The sequence below is a fragment of the Prunus mume genome, linkage group LG4, assembly GCF_029339155.1.
Source record: "Prunus mume cultivar Tortuosa linkage group LG4, ASM2933915v1, whole genome shotgun sequence".
Taxonomy (NCBI): domain Eukaryota; kingdom Viridiplantae; phylum Streptophyta; class Magnoliopsida; order Rosales; family Rosaceae; genus Prunus; species Prunus mume.
This window is the reverse complement of record NC_142701.1, coordinates 9,918,228-9,935,540: the sequence shown is the minus strand read 5'-3', so window position 1 is coordinate 9,935,540 and position 17,313 is coordinate 9,918,228. Positions and strand designations below refer to the sequence as shown.

The 17,313-nt window shown below is 37.3% G+C and overlaps 1 protein-coding gene across 1 annotated transcript; it reads left to right on the top strand.

Annotated features, from left to right (window-relative positions):
• The first annotated feature begins 11,395 nt into the window (after positions 1-11,395).
• On the top strand, positions 11,396-13,210 carry LOC148917867 (uncharacterized). The gene is made up of 4 exons (XM_089050427.1): positions 11,396-11,930; positions 12,251-12,443; positions 12,751-12,926; positions 13,044-13,210. The coding sequence occupies exons 1-4, from the start codon at positions 11,396-11,398 to the stop codon at positions 13,208-13,210; spliced, it is 1,071 nt and encodes a 356-aa protein (XP_088906553.1).
• The last annotated feature ends 4,103 nt before the right edge of the window (positions 13,211-17,313 follow it).

The window sequence follows — 17,313 nt, the reverse complement described above, 5'->3', positions numbered from 1 at the left end:
CCTTTAAGATTACACATATTCATGAAGAGTTCGAAGGCGAAGTGTCGTCATTGAAGTAAACATATGATATTGTGGTACAAGAAAAAGCATAAATTCCACAATTAGTTTTCAGATCTGGTTCAATTCTCTCTTTTAATATAATTATGTGCCGATATTTGTCTTTTTCTTTCTAAATTTCCATTACTTAGTACGCAAATACATCAATAGTTTGAACCTTAATGTATATTAGGTTGGTGGTATGGTATCATTGGTCCCTTGGAGTTATGTGATGAGAATGAGAATCGATGTCGTTGTCATTACACTGGTGAGAAAGTAATTTCAGTTTTGACATTCTCCTGAATTTTCTTTATTTCATTTTGATTACTGAAATACTACAAGAAAATAGCCCTTAACACTGCTTAATTGACGTTTAAAACAACCTTAGCATGGTGTGGAATACATATTTGATTCTCTTAAGGTTTGTATTTAACCTTTTAGGCATCTTTGAACTATCTGGTATACCAATTTCATTTCAAAGTGACATGGTTAACTTCAGTTGGTTGGATTTCAGTGATGCAAATGAGAGATTTGAGACTTGATCGGTTTGAAGAGATTCTGACACCTAGTGCAACTCTTGCTGACCTCTTAACTTTGGTAAGCAAATGTGTTAATTTTTTTAAACTTGTATTTAATTTAATAGAGATGCATGAATGTGCAGATATTTGGTTTTTATTTGGCCATGGGTTTTGCTAATATAGGTGTTTGGTTTTTGTTTTACTATTACTAACAAGTATAGGTATATGCCGAGACTATATGCCTGAGTACTGCATGATTGTTATCTCTTGTGTCTCTAACATGATTTCCATCTACCTTTGAAAATGCAATGAATCAATCTTTGTCAAACTTGGAAACTTCTGTGCTAGTATCATTTGTAGGCGACATAATTTAATGAATTTTCTTTCCTTTTCTTTTTTCATGTATATAACATGAAAATCAAAGACTTCCAGTCCTGCGTATCAATATTTGGCATTCTCTAGTAAAAGATCTGATTAATTATAATAATGTCTTCCTATTGAATCCATGATGAACCCTCTATAGTGCCTCTGTAGTCCCTCTATAGAGGGGCTTTGCCAACACATACATAGTTTACACTGTGTTAGTGACGCGTGTCGTCCAGCTACAACGCCATGTGTTCTTTTTCTTGCCTTTTTTTTTTGTTGTTTATCTAAAAAATTTAATACAAAATTATACAAAAATCAGAAAAATATACCGAAAAACGCTACACACTCCTTACAAACCCTTTGATTTTACGGGTCTAAAATTATGATTCCACATCTTTGAGTTCATAATAATAATTGGATCAAAAGAGCAAGAGTGTTATGTTATAGAAACAATAACTAGTTTTTTTGGTTTGTTTAAAATCTAATTTGCGTATTTTGTTGTCACTTTTAATTTTTATAAATAAAAAAAAGATTTTTGAAGCTTTAAAGTGAAGAGAATGTCACAAGGAATTACTATGAATGTTTAAAATTAATTGACAGAAAAATTCATATTAAATTAAACGATTAACACGTGTCAGCTGCTGACAAGTGTGCACACTGTATCACTGACACTTGATGTCCTACGACGGCGCCACGTGACCCATTTTTTGTTATTGTATATCTTAAAACATTCACAAAAATTGATTTTTAAAAAATCAGAAAAATACACTAAAAATTGATAAAAATTCCTTAGGACAACATCTTTGACTACGAAGTGCTAAAATCAAAATGACTTAGGTAAATTGAAAATTAACATTTGGAGGAAAGTGAATGTTCTTCAACTCACTCTGACATAATTGAGTTTGAAATTTTATTTATTTATTTTATAATTCAAAATTTTATAATTCAAAATTATATTTTGAAGCTTAAAAGATGATGAAAATGTCACCATGAGTTCGTAGGATTTTTCGGTTAACTTTTATTCAGTTTTTATGAAGTTATTATGAATGTTTAAACATTGAAAATAAGAATAAATTGAAGAAAATGATACGTGGCAATGGTAGTGGTGCACCGTCAGTGCTTCTGACAGGTGTCACTCTCCGGTAGCACCACATGTTTTTTACATTTTCTTTTTCCTTTTTGTTGTTGTTGTTTATCTTCAAAACTTCACAAATAATTGATTAAAAAAAATCATAAAAATACAACAAAAAATGGATAAACATTCCTTACCATATCATCTTCAACTACGAAGCATCAAAATACGAATCTTTCTTAGTGTCAAGGGACCGAACGACCATTGGGGTGCTAAGTGGATGAGTTTTATCTATGCCATATCGCTTTAATACTTTTTCAGTATAATTTGATTGATGAACCAGAATCCCACTAACACTTTGCTCAATCTGCAAACCAAAACAATACTTTGTCTTCCAAAGGTCTTTCATCTTAAGTTTGTGTTTGAGACAGTGGCGAAGTTAGGATTTCATGTGTCTGGGGGCCTTTCACAAAATATAAATAATAAAAACTTCGAACTCACAAGACATCAAACCAATAGAGAATCACATATATAGAAATTTATAAATTAAAATTAGAATTTCACCAACACAAGTTCACAATTGCATTAAAGGGATAAACAATTACATATTACGCAAGAAAAATTACAAGGGATAGACAAATGCATACTTAGAGTTGAATAGCAATTTATCAAATATCTCCAAAGCCTTTTCCCTTTGGTAATCTACACATAAATTGAAAGAAACATTAAAATCAATAGAAAAAAAAAAACTTGATAATATAATTAGAATTTAAGAAGAAAAAAAACTCACAAGCAACTGGCTGGTTTGGTCGTGTTTCTGACCCAAGAAAAGAGAAAAAGGCTTAAGTTTATTGATTTATACAAGAAGACAATATATAATAATAATTCTAATCCTTTTAGGAATGGGTAGTGTATGATTTTAGGATATTTGGCTGGTCAATAGGGCCCTCGTTGAAATCTACTTTGGCTGCTGGACCATGCCACTATGGCTTAACTTCTTTCGCCCATATGGCTTCTAAATATGTAGCTAGATTCCTGCATACTAGTACTATTTCTTTAAATAAAATTTCAGTGGGGCTAGTGACTACACTAGTCCCCATGTGCCTCCGCCTCTGGTGTGACATAATCGACAGTCTTTTAGAGCTCTTCAGGAGTTTTGACTATATTCATGTCATCGACATATATTATCACTATTGCAAACCCGTACTTTGATTTCTTAATAAACACACATGGGCAAATAGAATCATTTGTTTATCCTTCCTTAAGTAAATACTTACTAAGGCGATTGCACCACATTCGTCTATATTGCTTTAGCCCATACAATGATCTCTCAACTTAATTGAGAACATGCCTCGTGGTTTATTGGTCGCTACTTCAGGCAACTTAAGTCCTTCTGGGACTTTCATGTATATATCTGTATCTAGTTCTCCATACAGATATGTGATAATGACATCCATAAGTAATTTTCCATTATATAATAAATATATAAATGGAAATTATTGATAAATAAATATATATTACTATTGGGAGGGCGGTAGAACTGACACTTTCCCATTATATAAGTTATCACATTGTGAGCAATATAACTGCGCCACTATTCAAGATATAATAAGATGGGTTTTAAAATCACACTACCATTTTTATTACGATAATGTATGTTACAACGTGATGGGCAATGAAACTACACCACCATAAAATAATAGGATGAGGGATAAAACTGCGTCATTCCAAATTACAATACGAAAAAATAAATTAAACAAACATGAATGAAACTAGGGCTGGCATTTTCTATCGAAAACCGTAAAACTGAACGAATCGGACAGAATCGAACCGGCTGATTCGGTATTTGTTACTCAAATTTCAATTTTCGATTTGCAAACTAAACCGAACCGCAACAAATCGGACCGGTTGCGGTTGAGGAAATCCGAAACTAGCCGTTCATCGAACGAACTGACATGCGTGTGAAATTGTGCAAAAATATGCATTCTAAGGGATTCGATTCCCTGACCTAGGGTTTCAAATCATTCCATCTTTCCACTAGATTGCTTCACTTTCTTATTAAATCTTTGTACAACAAGAGTATTTAATAGCTTCTAAAGAGAATTAAAAAATATTATTAAAAAAATTAGGGTTTTTAACCCTAGCATCTCTTCAATTTCAGACCCTATTCTTATCTTCTTCTTTTTATTTTTCTCTCTAGCCGCCATCTTCTTCATCCCCCTCATGAGCTCATCTATTCTTCTCATCCCCCTCTCTCCTCTTTGCTGCCACCATTCTTCTTCGAAGTTCATCTCACCATCTCATCTTCTTCTTCTTCTCCTCCTCTATCTCTCTTCTTGTCCTCGTCACAACCCTTCTTCTTCTTCTCCTCCTCCTCCTTCTCTCTCCTCTTCGCCGCCAGCCTTCATCTTCATCTCCTCATCTTTCGTCTTCTTCTTCTCCTCCTCTTTTTCTCTATCTATTGATCTATCTAGTTTCTTAGCGTCACCGAACTATTCCGACAGATGGTTTCGGTTCAACCGACGGAGTCGGAGTCAGCAGCGGTTTCAATTTTGGGTATACCGACTACCCTCGGTTGGTTATTGGTTAGAGCCCATCGGGTCGGTTACCGAACCGATTCCATCCCTAAATGAAACACATAAAAATTGTGAGCATACAAAAAAGAAAGTTTGCATGTCGTTGTAATAGTAAAGTGAGAGTAGAATATGACAGAAAGGAAACAGAGAAATAACTACATAGTGTTTAGCTAGAAAAATTAAGAGGTAAACGAGAGAGACTATCGTGCTGGTAACGTGTTATAAAATAGACAGAGTATGAAAGTACCACTGAGTATTGGAGTGGAATGATATTTGCTCTTGTGGTATACACTGATAGAACTTTCTCCCTCAGATAAAATTCTTCTAATTCTTAGATCTTACACTCTCTTTTCTCTCTTCTCTCTCTATTTTCTCTTTGGATCAGTGTATCTTCTTCTTCAGCTGAGGATCCCTTTTATAGAGAAAGTTACAAGAGCAAAGCAGTTAATGCTTTGCGGAAGAATTGGAGGTGAAAACATTTCACCCACCAAAACACTATTTCACTTACATCAATCTACTTTTTCATACACAAAAAGTCTTGCTACATCTACACACACACACACGTTTCACAACACTTTATCTCTTTTATTTTTATTTTTTTTAGCCGACACCGTCCCTTTCTTTTTATTTTTTTCTTCTCCTCATTTCTTTCTACCTCTTCTCTCCTTTCTCTTTTCTTCCTTCCCATGCCTATTCCTTGTCTTTTTTTTCTTTCTTCCTCTTCTCTCTTTTCTATTTTCTTCTTCCTTCCCATCCAAGGCCTGACATCTCTCTCTCTCTCTCTCTCTCTCTCTCTCTCTCTCTTCCCCCCCTTTGGCAGTTTGCTAAGTGGGTGGTGGTATTGATGGTAGGGTCGATCGACTGGGTGGTGGTGCGATTAGCAGGTGGTTGGTCTGTTGTGGTGATTATGGTTCGATTGGCTTGTAATGGCTGTTAGGTCGAGAAAGGGGGAGAAGAAAAGGGCGAGCGAGGAGAGAGAAGATTTTGTTTTTTGGTCCGATAAGGAGAGAAGATTGAGCAAGAGATTGACGATAGTGAGTAGCGACAACTGTTCTTTTTCAACCTCCCCTGTTTTGAGCGTTTCCCGTAAGAATGAAAACATTTTTTTTTATGTTCTCTACAAGTATATGTGAACTTGTTTTCATTTTATGAAAACATTCTCCATGTTTTTGGCCTGCCAAACAGGTTCTTGCCGTGTTTTTGTTCTATGAAAATGAAAACAACCCCTTAAAACTTAACCGAACGAGATTTTGTGTACCAAATGAAAAGCGCCATATAACATATTCACTAAATGATATGGGAGTACAAATTTCAGTATATTACTTATTAAAAAAAAGGCTTATTTATCTGTAGTATTTGAAATTTCGGTCAAATCTCATTTTACCCTCCCAAAATTAAAGTGGCCTACTTAACCCCCTTGACCGAAGTTTGACGACTCACTTTGCCTCCTTCTGTCAACTCCATCCAAAAGTCCATTAACTTTGATGACATGGCAAGTGGAGCCCACCTCATATAAATAAAAAAATATAATTAAATATTATAATAATTAATAATTGAAATAAAATAAAAATAAAAAAACTACATTTAAACAAAGTAAAATTTAAAAAAGTAACAAAAAAATATAAAATAATCAAACAAACCCATCTCTCCGTCTCCTACCCCACCGCAGAACCTAGAACCCAGTCCCAAAACCCCTCCCCCTCTTCTCCCGCCTGCAACCCGATTTCTTTTGACCACCACCTACATAACAGAACCCCGTTCTTTTGGTATTTGTCCACAACTACTCCTCCTCCCTTCCAACCCAACCCACTCGTCTCCCTCTCCCCATCTCTTCTTCTCTCTTCCCTCTCTTCCTTTCTCTCCCTTCCACACACAAAACCTTGAACCCATCGCACCAGCCAACCCAGATTTGAAAACAATTATGGTTTTTCAATTTCAACTCTATCTTTTTCACTCTCTCTCTCTCTCACCGTGGGCCGTCAATTACCGAATTTGCACAGTAATCACAATCCTGTGTTGTGAACTTTGAGAGGATCTCAATCTCATTCTCTGCGTTGTAGAAGGCTTGCTGACGGCGTCGATTGAGATGGGTTGGGGATTTAGTTTTTTTCACTGCCGTTGAGAATGACATGTAGAGAAAAGGCAAAGAGAGCTGGGCTTGTTGTCCATATGTTGGTGGGTTCTTTGAGATTGTGAGAATAAAGCAAGAGAGAGATTGAGATTGAATTAGAGGATGAGGTGATAAAGGTAAAGGTTATATAAGGTGATGGTGGTGATTGAATGGTTTAGGGAGGTAATCGGAAAGTGCTGTGTTATCAATTAAATTTTTTTTGGATTAACTATACTTTAGTCCTTGGAGGTTTAGTGTTAGTATCGAAATGGGCCCCAAGGTTTCATTTTAATCAATTTCGTACCCAACATTTCGAAATATTACAAATTTACACCAGCCGTTACATTGTCCGTCAAAGTTAGACGTTAATCACTGACGTGGCAGTCGTGGGACCCACCTCATAACCAAATAGCAATTAGAAAGAGACGAGACCAAAGGGGATTTCGGAAAGAGAAAAAAAACACATGTTTGCCTTCCTTCCCTCTCCAATGCATGCTTTCTAAGGTGCTTCAATTACCAAGCTTCAAAAAATCAAGAAACTCTGTTTCTGAGTTGTGTTCGTGTACTGAGACAAACATAGAGGAGAGGGTTTAAGGGTTTGTTCGTGTTTTGGAGTGCAAAAATTTGAAATAGACTGCAAAAATCATATTGAAACGGAGGTTTCCAAAAAATCTGAATAATATGAGTTGGGGACTTCGTCCGGAAGGATATGGAGAACCTTTCTACAGTATGTATGGCTTATTGTTCTAAGGTTCTTGGCAGATGATGTTTTCGAGTGATAGTTTCAAATAGACATCCGGAAGGATATGGAGAACCTTTCTACAGTATGTATGGCTTATTGTTCTAAGGTTCTTGGCAGATGATGTTTTCGAGTGATAGTTTCAAATAGAGTCAGTTTCGAGTTTGGTGTCGATTGAAAGTTTAGCTTTTATAATGGATTGTGAGTTTCGAGTTAGGTGTCGGTATCACTGGGTCTATTTAATTGGTAGATAGAATGGTGTGAATGATATGTGGTATGCGGAAGTAAACATTAGCTTTTGTATATGGTCCTACAACTACTGGGAATCTTACCTTTTGTTTATGTGTGTACTGACATAGAAACCTGCATTTGTATATGTGTGTTTGTATTTGTCTGTTTGTATATCTGTATTTGTATGTGTATTTGTATGTGCGTATTTGTAAACAAGAGTACATGTATTTTTTTTTTTTGGGTAAAATTGGAAAAATTCATGTGTGGCTTCCAACCTGCAGGGGATGAGGCAGGATTTTCTATTCAAATGTACCATAATGGTGAAATAAGAGGTAACTATTATGTGAATGGGTCTGTGGATTGGTTTGATTATTGTGATAAGGATAGAATGTCAATTGACCGGACCCGCCCCGAATTCATCGGAACCCGAGACGAATCCTGTGGAATTCCCGACATCACCCCGATGTCGGGCCCACTTCTGAGACTATATCCTCTTTTCCCAAAAAGGAATAAAGGCATGAGACTTTCTGCCGAAACTTTGGCAGAGTCTCCCCTGTAATTTGAACATTTCCCAGAATTCCAACCTGCATAAAACACATTTAATATCACAACCGGCAGCATGCACAATATAGTTTCAAGCAATTCATATAAACGGCCTCCGGCCTTCAATTTAATCCGCAGCAAAACCACCTACCCAGCTCTTAATTCAAATTATGAAAACAAACCATGCATTTAATGAACTCAAACTAATTTACGCATACCCATCGTAATTAACACCGGGTTTCAAACCTAACTTGGCCACAACCACAAATCAACAACATTCACTTAGTCCAACTGAATCATAAATATTTATTCACTCAAGCCTCATTTTCGATCAAGCCTTAAAACCACCAACCAAGTCGATACCAACTCAACCACAAACCAAACTAACTTTAGTTCACGGCTGCACCTAGGTGGGACCCCAGGCTATCTACGTACCCTTACTAAGGGATCAAGCCACACGCAGTTCTTTCAATGGAAGTCCCGGTTCCAACCACATACAATCAATAACGGTAATACAAAACAACATATTCTACTATTTATTCCTTTCCCAATATAATATAACAACCCTTAATTCATCTCCCTAATAATCACATAATCTCCCCATACACCGGAACATCCAACGCCACGTATGGGATCTGTCAACACTCCAGAAAATTCTACGCCACGTGTGACCTATTATCTCATATTACATGATCTCCCCATATGCCGGAACATCCAACACCACGTATGAGGTCTGTCCTCACGCCAGAAAATCATACGCCACGTAGGACCTAACAATCACATAATCTCCCCATACGCTGGAACATCAAATGCCACGTATGGGGTATGTCCTCACACCGAAAATTCTTCGCCACGTGGGACCTAACAATCACATGATGGTACTTACACAGTGTAATCAAACATCTTTATATCTTTATAATATATATATATATATATATATTAATTTCCAATATTGCATAAACCTTAACCACAATATAACATTCAATAATTCCCCAATTAAAAACAACAAATTAATATCCTAAACCCATGTAATCAACATAACTCAACAACGCTCAAGACCTATCACCAAGGTCATTATAGTCCTCCTAGGAAGGTAAAACTACATCGGAAGACTCACGGTCAACCAAGGGTCAAAGTACCCAAACTTGGTCAATCGGGCCCACGGGACCCCTGACCTCCACATTTTGATCCGAAAGTTCCTATGGGTTCCACAAGGTTTAGAATATATGCCCTACAAGTTTGGTTCTGATCGAACGGTCGGATTGCTCGCGATCACACGATCGGATAGTTATTATAAAACACCAACTTCAAGCTATTAAATCAGAACATCCGGGGTTCCGATCCATGATCCATGAATTCCTACACGATCCTAGGAATGCTTAGATAAACATATAATAAATTCAAGACCATTCAACAGTTCAAACCTATCGAACCCAGATAACACACAATAGGCAGAATCCGCTCGGGGTTCAAACGGTATCCAAATTGAAATCCGAACATACCTACGCACTCGTGAGGACCAGGAGAATGTGTCAGACACAATGCCCTTTTTCTACAGTACCCACGCGTCGTTATCCAAAGCGATAACACATCACCGAAAAACTCAAAATCACGACTCTAGACTCCTACCTAGGTGTAACACCCTATTTGGAACCACTTTTGTTCTTGGACATACCCCGAAAAAATGACCGGAAGTGGCAGGAATTACGATCCCAAAACCGGTCGAAATTCAATTCGAAAATCAAGCTACCTACGCTCAAAATTGATGCAATCCTACCCAACCATTAGCTAGATTGTGAAAAATAGGTGAGAATGCATACCTCACTCGCTGGAAACGGTGGCTAGATGAAGGAGAACGAAGCCGGTGAAAAACTGTCAAAAATCGACGACTTTCACGGCTTTTCCGGTGGATTCCGGTGGTGGTGACATCGGAGATGGTCGGAAAGGTCGCTTGGGTGGCAGCTAGAACCCGACCAGTCTAGTGGCCGATGGTACTCAGGCGGCGACGACGGCCAAAAATGGCTGTCGGTGAACAGAGGGAGGGGGTTTGTGCGAACTAGAGGGAGAGAGAGAAACTGCGCGGGGGAGAGAGAGAGAGGGACAGAGAGATAAAATCAGATTTTATCAAACCTTTTTCGCAATATTTATGATTGTGCCAGTGATGGTATTTTGATCATATCTTTTTCGTTACAACTCTGATTCGGGCCCACTATATATCTATGGACTCATTTCGCCATGCTCTATGCAACGGTACAATCTGAATTCCCAAATTCCTTCCTGGTCAAAAAGTCAACTTTAAACCTAATAAAAATATTATATGGTCTTTTATCTGAATAAATTAATAATTACCAATTTATTTAGGACCGGGTTGTTACATCAATAACTGAGATAGACGCCATGGTCAAGGATTTAAGGCACAAAGGTTTGATTAACTGCTGGTACAATATTCCAGATGATAGTTTTGATGGTGGCCTAGTTAAGCTGAGTGAGGATACAGATGTCTTAGACATGCTAGTATTTGTGCCAGACACTAGGGTGATAAATATATTCCTAGAACATGTCTTGGCATGCAGTCAAGAGCAGTTTTACAGTCAAGTGGGTTCAAACATATTTATAAATTTGGATGATGAATTTGGGACCAACACTGGGGTAGTGATTCAAGAGCTTGATGACAATTATGGTGCCATTGTTCCAGTGGGTGGGGGAGTATCCTAGGTGCAAAAGGTGAAAAAAAAAAAACAAGTGTTGTAATAGAAGAGTTGAATGAAGAAGGGTTGAATCAAGAAGCAGGTGGACAAGGCAAAGAGTTGAATGAAGATGGGTTGATTGATGAAGCTTCTAAACAAGGCAAAAAAACTGCCACTGTGAATAATGAGAAGAATTTTGACAAGGGCCAAGAAAAGCCAAGTCAGGGTTGTTCTGATAAAGGCAAAGGCAAGGATAAAGACATATCACATAGGGTGAAGCGTGCATTTGGTAAAAAAAGATGCGGCAGTTTGAGGAGGACAAAGACTGTTCACCATAAAAACAAAGTTTTTCAAGGAAGGGTTGATGGCGTCAGGATTGAGTTTCAAAGGCATTCCATGATGTTGAGAAGTGGAAGAAGATTGGCAAATGCTGTAGACTTTGAAGATGAAAATGATGATGCTTCTGATAGTGAGGACTTAGACTATATGATTCCCAAGAACTTTAGTAAAGATTAAGATGAAGATGATGTTTTTTGTTTTTTTTTATGAATGGGTGGATGACCAAACTGAATGGATAGAGGTTAAAGAAACTGGGAATGAGGCTGCTCCTGATTGGCCTACAGATGTTGAATTGGATTATGAAGATTCTGAGTGCAAGGATTATGCAAAGTATAATTTTGACGAGGAAGTTGATAAGAATTGGCTAGAGTTCAATGCTGCAACTGACATGGCAGATCCAAAGTTTGAGATTGGGATGTTGTTTAGTGATTGTAAGGTGTTTATGGCAGCTGCCAGAGAATACTCCATCTTGCAGAATAGGGATGTAGTGTTTATTAGGAACGAGGCTTTGAAGCTGAAGGCAGTTTGTGGGGACCCAGATTATGGGTGGATGATGTATGCTTCAAAAATGCAACATGAGAACACATTGCAAATGAAGACATATGTAGGTGAGTACACATGTACACAGTTATGGGAGAACCCTACTGTGAAGTCAACATGGATAAGCAAGAAATACGTTCACACTTTGAAGTCCAATCCCCAGTGGCAGTCAGGTCATTCAAGCAAACTGTTGAGAATGATTATAATATAGGGGTGTCAAGACAACAAGTGTATAGGGCAAAAGATAAGGCACTAAAGCTGATTGAGGGCAGTTTCAATGAACAATATTCAAGAATTTGGGATTACTGTGAGGAATTAAGGAAGAGTAACTTAGGAACCACAGCAATGGTTAAGTGTGATTTCCAACAACAGTTGGGGCAACCAAAGTTTCAAAGGTTGTATCATTGTTTAGGAGCAGCTAAGGAAGGCTTCAAAGTTGGGTGCATGCATATTATAGGTTTAGATGAGTGTTTTTTGAAGAGTGTTTATGCAGGGCAACTATTAACTGCTGTGGGTATAGACGCCAACAATGAAACCTGGGTAATTGCTTATGCAGTTGTGAAATCAGAATGCAAGGAATCTTGGATTTGGTTTCTGAAGCTATTGGTTAAGGATTGTCTGATTGTTAATCAATTTGGCTTCACCTTTATATCCGACAAACAAAAAGGTTTACTACCTGCTTTTGGGCAAGTGGTCCCTAATTGTGACCACAAGTTCTGTGCAAGACACCCGTTTTCCAACTATAGGGTGTTTTTCAAAGCAAAAAGCGTCAGAGACAAGTTTTGGGAAGCATTATATGCAACCAATATCCCCTTACTTTACAAGGGCCATGGAAGACCTGAAAAAACTGTCAAATGATGCATATGAATGGCTAACCACTCCAGATAAACCTCCAAGGCATTGGTCCAAGTCACACTTCAACACTCATTTGAAGTGTGACATGTTGTTGAATAATCTTTGCGAGTCTTTCAATGCTACCATATTGGAATGTAGGGATAGACCAATTCTGTCAATGTTTCAGTATATTAGATGTAAGCTGATGAAGAGAATACAAGGAAGAAGGGACAAAATGCTGACATGGAACAGGCCTATCTGCCCAAGGATATTTAAGAAGGTGGAGGGAAATAAAGCCAATGCATGTGCTTGTGTGGCAATGTGGTCAGGTGGAGGTAAATTTCAAGTGTCAACTATTGGCCATGCACAATATATTATGGACTTGGAATTGAGAACTTGTTCTTGTAGAGCTTGGGATTTGCAATGATGGCCTTGTGTTCATGCTATTGCAGCCATAAATTATAAAGGGGGTCTTAATGTCATGGATTTTGTGGATGACTGCTATTTGAAAACAACTTACTTGAAGACATATGAGAATCTCATACTGCCTATGAATGGGATGGATATGTGGGATAAGAGTGACTTTCAGCCATGTCTTCCTCCGTCTTACTCTAAATAGCCTGGAAGGCCAAGAAAATGTAGAAACAAAGAACAGGGAGAGCACAAGGGCAAGATGAAGATGAAAGCATTAAGCCACCAAGCTGAAACTGCATTATCTCGCATTCCCAACACACAGGACTCTCTCAAATGTGGGCAATGTGGTCAAAAGGGGCACAATAAGATGACTTTCCATAGGAATCTTCCCCTAAAAGCCAAACCTGCAACTAAGAGGAAGAGGGGTACTGAAAATACCTAGGTATAGCAACTCAATCTTGTTCAATTCTATCCCTTAATAACCCTAAGCTTTTGTTGCTAACTATTGTAGTTTTTATGTTGTAGATCACTATTGATCCATCTGACGCATCCACTCTAGCTGGTGGTCCAAGCACCCTAAAGCAAAGATCCAAGCCTCCAAGGCGTGTGCAAAAAAGGAAGCCTCTGTAAGTAACTTCTCTTCATGAATTTTATTATCAATTTTCTTCAATTTCCAAATAAAAGGTTAACATCCTAATCATTTTGCAGCCAAAACCAAGTAAAAAAGGACATGCCACTTCTGAAGCACAACCAGCCTCAACTTCATGCCCTCAAGCATCAACTTCTGTATCAACTGCAGGATCAAATGTTGTAAATCGAAGCTCATTGAAAAAGCTATTTGATGACTCACTTTTTTTTGTTAGACAGGCAGTTTGTGATTAGGAGGTTTTTGTTTTTGATAAATAGGTCCTGTATAACTTTAGTGCTGACTTTTTTTGATGGATGTAATGGCATTCACATAAGCCTCAACCACTGTGAATGCAAATACATCCATTGAAACTGCCATTTTGGAATGAATTTGAATGGACATGAAATATGTAAGATATGCAATGTTATTATCTGGCTATTTTGAGCCCATTTTGAATGCAGAATTTTCTGAGTTTTTGGGTTGCCATTTTACTTCATTATTTTGGTCATTCACTTGATTGTTCCAGGTGCATCCATTTTCTAACTTCCCTGCTACATTGTTTTTGCCATTCCATTTTCTACAAATTTTGCCATTCCATTCACTTCATCAAGTTATAAAAAGTCAGCAATTAAGCCCTTAAGCCTTACCCTATAACCCTTAACACTAAAACCCTAAACCCTTACATAACAATTAAACCATTACAAAATGCTACTAACAACCCAAATAAAAGGTTAACGGAATCACAGAATCAACAAAACAACCCACAAACAACACATTCATTCATGGCAGAAGCTAATTCCAAGCTCCTCTTTTTGTTCACTCCACATCCACACATCCTTCCCAAAATGATGCTTGCAAATAGAACCCATGAAGCCACCAACAACACCCAAACGACCTTTTCTCTTTGTCTTGCCTTTGCCACTGACTTCTCCAGCTTATTCCACGATTTTAGAAGCCCAGGAATCACTGCCTTCAACCGTTCACACATGGCCGGATCAAACTCGCCTGCACTGACAGCCCTTAAAACCCTTCTTAGTCTCACGTACCTTTGCTGCACACATGCCTCCTAGGATTCGAATATGTCCAAGAGGTTCGAATTGTAGCAGCCTTTCCGCACCAACACATCGGCTCCTCTTCATCCATTTTGGCCAGCCAATTGAATCTTCTTCGACAGTTTCCCTCCATTTTTTTCGTCACTTATTTCCTCTCCAAAACATGAACACAACTCGGCTTATGAGTTTCTTCGATTTTTCAAGGTCGTAATCGCTTAGGAGCCTTGGAACGCGTGCGTTGGAGAAGGCGACCGCTTGGTTTTGGTTTTTTTCTTTTTCAAATTGCCCTTCGTCTCGCCTCTTTCTAATCACGCTTGGTTATGAGGTAAGTCCCACAACCGCCACGTTAGCGAGCGCTAACGCCCGACTTTGACGGTCAATGTAATGGCTGGTTTAAATTGGTAATATTTCGAAATATTAGGTACGAAATTGATTAAAATAAAACCTTGGGGCCCATTTCGATACTAACACTAAACCTCCAGGGACTAAAGTGTAGTTAATTCAATTTTTTTTTAATATAGATTTTATTGTTGTTTTTTTTAATGTAGAAAGACTTTCATTTTTCATTTTTTCCATTTTTTTTAAATTAAACAAGTAATTACATTATTTTATTATATATTTTATTCCATTTATACAAAAAAAAAAGTGGGCTCTTTACATGACACATCATCACTAGTGGTAAAAAGACTAAAATAACCATGCCATGTCATTAAAACTAACAAAGTTATTAATAAAGATGACGGTTGGGGGTAAAATGGAACACGAAACCATGATCAGGAGGGTTAAGTGGATCACTTTAATTTTGGGGGTGGTAAAATGATATTTAACCGAAGTTTCAGAGAGTACTACAGTAAATAAGTCAAAAAAGAATGAGGTTCACCTAACGTTACGTGATGAATAAACAATTCATGTTTTAGATCAATTGCCGTAGAGGTATGATAGATTCATAATAACAAAACGGAAAAGGAAAAAAAAACACATATCAATTCATAAGGTTTAGTATGTCAAAAATTCCCCAAAAAATATCGAGCTCCTTAAGATATCAACTGTCTAAATTACATGCATTGTAGGATGTGATACTAAGAGCAGCATTCGAATTACAAAAACAAATAATCCAACAAAAACAAAAGGACGTTGAATTCTAGTGTGAAAATATGAACATAAATGATGGCATTATGGGCCTAACCTACTGATAGCTTGCCTTCCTAGAATGGGCTTTATCAGTATCTTAAATATAATTACAACTGGACCACGTCCTGAGCACATTATTTTTGCCTAAAATAAGTAGGAATAAGTTTATAATAATAAAAAGCTAAGTATGGCCTGATTTCTCATGAACGACAATTGTGTAGATTATAAGTATGGCCTAAATATATTATATAATTAAATTTTAGAGACAAAATAACCAGAAAGTTCTATATATCATAAGGAACAATTATGGGATTTTCAAGGCATTTGGTTCCAGAAAGGAATTTATGGAAAATCATTCTCCTGTCTTTCTCAGATGATGGAAAGTGAAAGACTCTTTTTCCCGCATTTGATCATGCTGAGAAAATAACCATAGAATGTCACTTTATTCTCTTTACATTACAGCCCTAAATTAGCAATATGTAATTATAAAAACTTAAAATATAACTAATGTTTGCATCGATTTCCAATAGGAATTGAAAATGGAACCCGAGTAGTCATACACTTGCTATTTTGGAAATGGGTTTTGTTTGAATTTTTCAATGGAGGGTTTCATTTTCTCCCTTAGTAGTCAGTCCCGTAAGTCAAGATAAATTTTTCCAAACATGAAAAACAATAATAATAATAATAATTGATTTTGCATTCTCAAACCCCTTTTCCTACTAACCAACACCTCTAGGTTAATGACACTTCATAAAAGTCAAAGGTTTTTTTTTTCAATCAATAATTATTCGTATGTAGCCACCCTAGAACTCCATCAATGACTTTAGATAATGTAGCATCTAAAATGCACCCTAAAAACCTTGTACGTTAATTAAGCCTCTTGTTCAATATCATTGTTCCTGTAGAATGATTTGAGTGAACACCAGCCATTGTCATAATAAACGAGAAATTATTGTATAGAAAGCCCACACAACCGTCACGATAGGCTTCAGAATAATGCGGGACTATGATTATTACTGCAAGTGCAACAATGAAGGATCTTGCAAATAAGGGAAAAAATTCCATGCTCCAAGTGCCCACCAAAATTGCCTCATGCTATGCTTGCTTTCTTCATGCTTATAATTTGACGCCTACTCTTTGTTTAGGTTGCTATTTGCTACAATGTTTTCATAGGTCCTTGAGATTTTGTATTGAGAGTACATTCATGTACTAGCTTCTTCTATTCTTCTCTAAGCAAGAACTCTCTCTGTGGATTTGGATCCATTGAGCTACCATACTTTAGGTCTTTTGCCATTTCTAGCTAGTTGTTCATCAAAAAAATTAGATAAAAAGTTGGAAATTAGCCCCCTCAAAAATGGAATGAATTGATCCTCTATGAATTTTGGCTTTTTCCCGCTTTTTATACATAATTCCCCTTGTTAGAGCATTTCTAGCGGGAGGGACTAGCCAAGACAAGAGGCCCCCTAGGCTCCCAATGCCGTTTTCCAGTGCCCAATT

What these genes read in the sequence shown, in the direction of transcription:
- LOC148917867 (XM_089050427.1), top strand. Translation starts at nt 11,396, where the DNA reads ATGAAGATGATGTTTTTTGTTTTTTTTTATGAATGGGTGGATGACCAA. An exon ending in CAATCCCCAGTGGCAGTCAG is followed by an intron (nt 11,931 to 12,250) that starts GTCATTCAAGCA and finishes GTGTTTATGCAG; the next exon opens with GGCAACTATTAACTGCTGTG. An exon ending in GGTTTACTACCTGCTTTTGG is followed by an intron (nt 12,444 to 12,750) that starts GCAAGTGGTCCC and finishes ATTGGAATGTAG; the next exon opens with GGATAGACCAATTCTGTCAA.